The following is a 5,236-nucleotide window of genomic DNA, read 5'->3' as shown; positions in this document are numbered from 1 at the left end:
CAAAGTGGTTGCGCAATCGAGGACGTCACAGCAGCTTCACCCCAACCCCCCCACTTCTCACCTGGCTGTGGAAAAACACACGGGGACAAACGGGAAGAGCCGCGACGAGCCGCGCAGAGCCGAGCCGGGCTAAGGCGGTACTAATGCAAAAGCGCCATAAGAAGAGTCAAGTTCAGTGTCAATGAATGCTATATGCTAATTCTGCTCACCGTTGGGTCTGTGATGTATGATGACTGAACTCCAATCCATTCAGTGTCATATGGGTTTATTTGTCCACTGTTAACCTGTTCAGTCTGTGAGAGGGTTTAATCACACTAAACAAGGTGTGAATGGCTGTAAAATCACCTTGTACAGCTGAGAGGTGGAATGCTTTCAACAACCAATACTTAAAATCAATCAATAAAATCAATCATTTAGGAAGATAAATGTTAGTTTAATGAAATCTAACAGTTGTAGCCACGTCTGTTAAGAAATTTGCTCCGAAAATTTCGGGTTTTTCTGCCTGCCGGCTCGGGAAACTAACTCAAAATATTGATTCAATTCAATTTCAATTCAATTTTATTTATATAGCGTCTAATACAACAGATGTTGTCTCTAGACGCTTTCTAGAGAACATGAACATAAACATAAACATAAAACTTGATATTTACACCAAGCCGAAAAATCGGCTTGGTGTGTTAGGGCCTTAAGAGAGACGGGAGGAGCAGGCGCTCTCTTTCAGACCAGGCAGCCTCACCTTGGTGCCAGGGTTGCTCTTGTGTTGCTTTTGTTTGTGTTGCTTTTAGGATGGGGGTCTGTCAGTTTGGTTTTCTTTCCTCGGTTTTTGTTTTGAGGTTAGGTTCCTGTTCTTGTTAGGTTAAGGAGAGAGGTTCTGGGTCCGACGGCCCACTGCGTGGTTGGCTCAGGCTTCCCTCGTGGTCTTTTCCTTTGTTTATTGTTTTGTTTGGTCTGGCCTCCAGACTCTGTTGTTAAGTTATGGTGATTTTTCTTGGTTTGTGAATAAACCAGTTTTTTTTTAATTATATACGCAACCTAAACTCGAGTGTGGTGTCCTTTTATGTTCTGGTTACAGAGTTGAGCCGAGTGTTCCAACTTGTGATCGTAACATTTAGCTAGATGAGTTCAACTGCCAACAAAAAAGACCACCAAAGGTTTTAGTGAGTAAACCTAACCGTTATGAATGAATGATATACTTCCTGTACAACTGCCTTTCTTCTGTTATTCTTGTGAAAACTAAAAAGAGAGAGTTTGAATCGTGACTGCTCTCATGCGTTACAATTCATTTGTGCAAGGACCAATCATGAAACATGGTTCGGAGGGGGACTGAGTCGCTGTCAGATCATGTAGTCTGTGGCCGTCTGGAATCCATCAGTCACAATACAATGACTGCAGGAACAAATCGTCTTCATGAGCATTTTACAACAGCAACATTTCAATAAAACAGCTAAATAATAAGCAGGATTTCTGACTTTAGTCCTGAATGACTGAGAGGTAATTTCCTGTTGAATCCTGGCTCTGCTATTTGAAGGCAGATGCACTACTTAATCCTAATCACTGGGTGTAATTATGATGGACCCTATTCTTTTAGGCGATGAGGGCTTGTGCCATTGCTAAATACTTTCCCAAAAAGCATGCAGGCAGCCGGCTGCCAACACACGTAAGACAGTGGCTATTTACTGGTAAGCAGGATCTGATGCAACAAAACAGGCTTTTTGTGGAAATTTGTACATATTTTAAGAGTTACAGATGCTGCTGCGACTGACCAAGCAGAGGCTATCGAACATTTTATTCCCATTACAGACGTTTTGTAAATCAGACCGAAAAAAGATTTCTGACTAGATGTTAAAGCAGCTATAATACATACTGCAGAAAACTCATCAGGAGCAATTCAGAAATACACTTCCCTAGAGTGAAATCCATATTTTCGAGGTGACTTGCTTAGTTTAACATGAACCCACCAGGACCTTTATATGCCAATAATTTAACTACTGTATCTGTATCACTGTTTACAAATTAATTTAAAGCATTGATGCAATGCAAATTATGTTCAAAGCTAAATCAAAAATGCTCCCTGACCCAATACAGAGGTTCTTTTCAATTCAGGAGACTCGTTACAATCTTAGAGGTGTCAGCAATTTCACAGTACAAATAGCTAAAAAAGGTATGAAAAGGAGATGTGTCTCCATCACTGGAGTTAAATTCTGGAATGATGCCAACATAAATTTAAAAACATGTCATTCTTTTTTTGTATTTAAGAAAATGGTTTGTAAAGCTATTTTTGAAGCTTATAAGTGCAATTGACCATCTGTAAATGTTTCTTTGTTTTTCTATTGTTTCTTTGCCTTTTTTTGTTTCTTTGCTTTTCTATTCTCTTTTTGGTTTTCTGGAGGTCGGTAGCCAAAAAAAGAAAGTTGGTACAATAGGATAGGCTTTTATAAGCATTTTGCTTCAGCCTATGCCTTTTCAGTTATTGTTCAACACATTTTTTGGTTTTGTATGAGATGTTAATGCTGTGCACAATGTTTTTTGGTGTTGTTTTGTGTTGTCATGACTGAATAAACTTAATTCATTCATTCATTCATTCATAAATTGACCATCATCATCTCAACTTTTGCAGAAAACTACGACCCAAATACACAAACAACATAAGTCGGAATTCAAGTATATTTATTCTCATATCTGAAGTCATTTACAGACAGATTACGAGATGATTTTACAGCACAGCGTAAGGCAGGAAAGAACTTTGTTGTCGTCCTCTGTGTGGTCTCATGAAAGAGCAGAGTAAACTGTCCTAGACCTCCCAGCAAGGCCGGTACACCCGGCCGACCATGCACCTCATGGTGTCCCTCCTCAGGATGGGGATGTTCAGCTGCTGGTCTCTGTGCTCGGAGCCCTGGCTGCTGTCATCAGCGGTACGCTTGTAGGCGGACAGTCCGTTGTGCAGCACTCGCATGTCCCTCCAAAGGCTTGGATCAGCAGCCACGACAATTACCCTCGGCACTCTGGTTTTGGTCATGGCGGCCATATCTGCATCACCTAGAGTGTTTTCTGTTGCTTCATCAGTCAGCAAGGAGGTAAAAGCATCCTGCTCCAATGATCTGTCTTCAGCATTACCCATGGGTAAGGCAGCCGACAGCGCGTAACACTCTAGCAGGAGTGCTACGATGTAGATGAGCGACATGAGCGACTGCCTCATGGTAAAGATCTTCCAGGGGATGTGAGACGCTGGCTCGGGGAGATGGCTCTCGTTCCAGATGTCTTCCAAGGCTGTTCTGACTTCTCGTTTATGTCCCAGGTTTTTATATCATTTTTGATGCATGGAATTGACCACGTTGGACATTTTGTCTTTTTCTTTCTTTTGTGCTCAGGAAATTGGCCGGAAGAATTAGCAAACACTTGGGTAGAACTCCCGCTGGGATCAAGTATGTTGTTGTGGAGGAAAGTTAATTAAAAGTTCTGGTGTAAGGGCTCATATTAGACACTTAACAATGACAGAGTGGAAAGTCTTTGAACAGGTGACGCTTCAGATCAACATTAATCCAAAATGGCTGCCCTTTAAAACAACAGGGACGGGTTCCCGCCTGTGAAGCTCTCGTGGTGTCAGCCACTTGATCAGGAAATCTGTTTTCCAAGGGCATTGTTGGAGTTGTGTTCAAGAGAGGATTTAACACTGGCTTCATGCGCAAAACGCAATCAATACATTGTTGAAGTGTTTGTGTCTTTGTCAGAGCAGCTCTTTTTTGACGTGTCAAAGATTAGGGAAAGTTAGCCAATGCTGCTTTGAGGAGTCTATAGAAGAGATCTGCTGCTAAGGACTCCAGGCAAGGCAAGTTTATTTGTATAGCACAATTCAACACAAGCTAATTCAAAGTGCTTTACATTGACATTAAAAGCGGCAAGACATAATTAGACAGTAAATAACAAATAAGATTTGTGTTAATTCCGATATTCATTCTTATGCCACAAGGCACAAAGATGATTTTAATTTACCGTTTTGTAGAACATGGAAACATCAATCTTTCATCACCTACAGAGGCCCCCACTTGTGGAATTCACTCAATAAATCTCTTAAATCATCACCATCCTTGCCAATATTCAAAAAACATTTAAAAAACTTTCTTATTGTTTCATCTTTGTAATGTTCATTATTTGATCTGAGTTACATTTTCTTGTGTTTTTTTTTTTTTTTTTACTCTCCCTTGTGTAGCTTTGTTTTGTTTTTTATTCATATATGGAAATGATTCTATATGAGCCACCAGGCTTCTTCCTTTCCTTGCATGTTATTTCATTGTTTTTCATTTTTTGTTCATATTTGTCTTATATTGCTAAATAAACTAAACTAATTGAATAAAATTATGAATAAGATGATAAGAAAAGAAGTAAAATAATAAAAAGCACAAGCTGTTAAAAATAAGGGCAGTAGAGTCCAGCAGGTAAGTATTTAATTTAAGAGTAGCTTGAGTAAACAGTAATGTTTTTAACCCTGATTTAAAGGAGCTGACAGTTGGAGCAGACCTACAGGTTTACAGGTTTTGTCACATATGAATTATTGTACTGTTGTCTGGTCAAACACATCATTGGGAAATATAAGAAAGCTGCAACTGGCTCAGAATAAAGAATAAAGCAGCACGTGTTGCTCTTTCATGTGGAAGAAGGACAAATGTTGCTAAAATGCATGACAGTCTCTGCTGGCTAGATATAAGAAATAGATTTTTGTACTTGTTGATGGTCTTTATAAGAAATGTTATTATTACAAAAATGCCAAGACTTTTGTATAGAAAATTTACCTTCAGTTCAGAAACTCATAACTATTCAACAAGACATGCTGCTAGAGGCTGCTTTACCTTCCTAAAATCTAACACATCTGCTGGCACAGTGATACACAGAGCAATGAAGGAGTGGAATTTACTTCCTGATTATGTAACGCAACAGAAAAATGTGCTAAGTTTTAAAATGAAACTAAAAGATTATTATTCAACACAAAATTTTAAGGATTAATATTTAATAATTAATTAAATAATTCAATATTTAACTCATATTGTTGGGTCATGGCATCTTTGCAATGTAAACAAAAGTATTCGTGATGATTCAATGTAGGAGCTTGTCTTGTATGTTTTCTTGTTTATATGTTTTGTATGTGTGAATTTGTTTGGTTTGTATTGTGTGTACACTGTATTGTCACTTATGAGTATATGAAGACCCCAGGAAGAATAGCTGCTGCTTTTTGCAAAAGCTA

The 5,236-nt window shown here is 38.9% G+C and overlaps 1 protein-coding gene across 1 annotated transcript; it reads right to left on the bottom strand.

The window, feature by feature from the left end:
- Positions 1–2,656: 2,656 nt before the first annotated feature.
- Positions 2,657–3,253, bottom strand: pmchl (pro-melanin-concentrating hormone, like). The gene has a single exon (XM_061733485.1). The coding sequence runs from the start codon at positions 3,194–3,196 to the stop codon at positions 2,792–2,794; it is 405 nt and encodes a 134-aa protein (XP_061589469.1). The 5' UTR covers positions 3,197–3,253; the 3' UTR covers positions 2,657–2,791.
- Positions 3,254–5,236: the final 1,983 nt, after the last annotated feature.

The sequence above is a fragment of the Cololabis saira genome, chromosome 11 (assembly GCF_033807715.1).
Source record: "Cololabis saira isolate AMF1-May2022 chromosome 11, fColSai1.1, whole genome shotgun sequence".
Taxonomy (NCBI): domain Eukaryota; kingdom Metazoa; phylum Chordata; class Actinopteri; order Beloniformes; family Belonidae; genus Cololabis; species Cololabis saira.
The sequence above is the reverse complement of the archived record's forward strand: the minus strand, read 5'-3'. Positions and strand labels throughout refer to the sequence as shown.

Bases quoted from the DNA above. Each gene is read 5' to 3' on its own strand.
- pmchl (XM_061733485.1), bottom strand. From the start codon at position 3,196: ATGAGGCAGTCGCTCATGTCGCTCATCTACATCGTAGCACTCCTGCTA.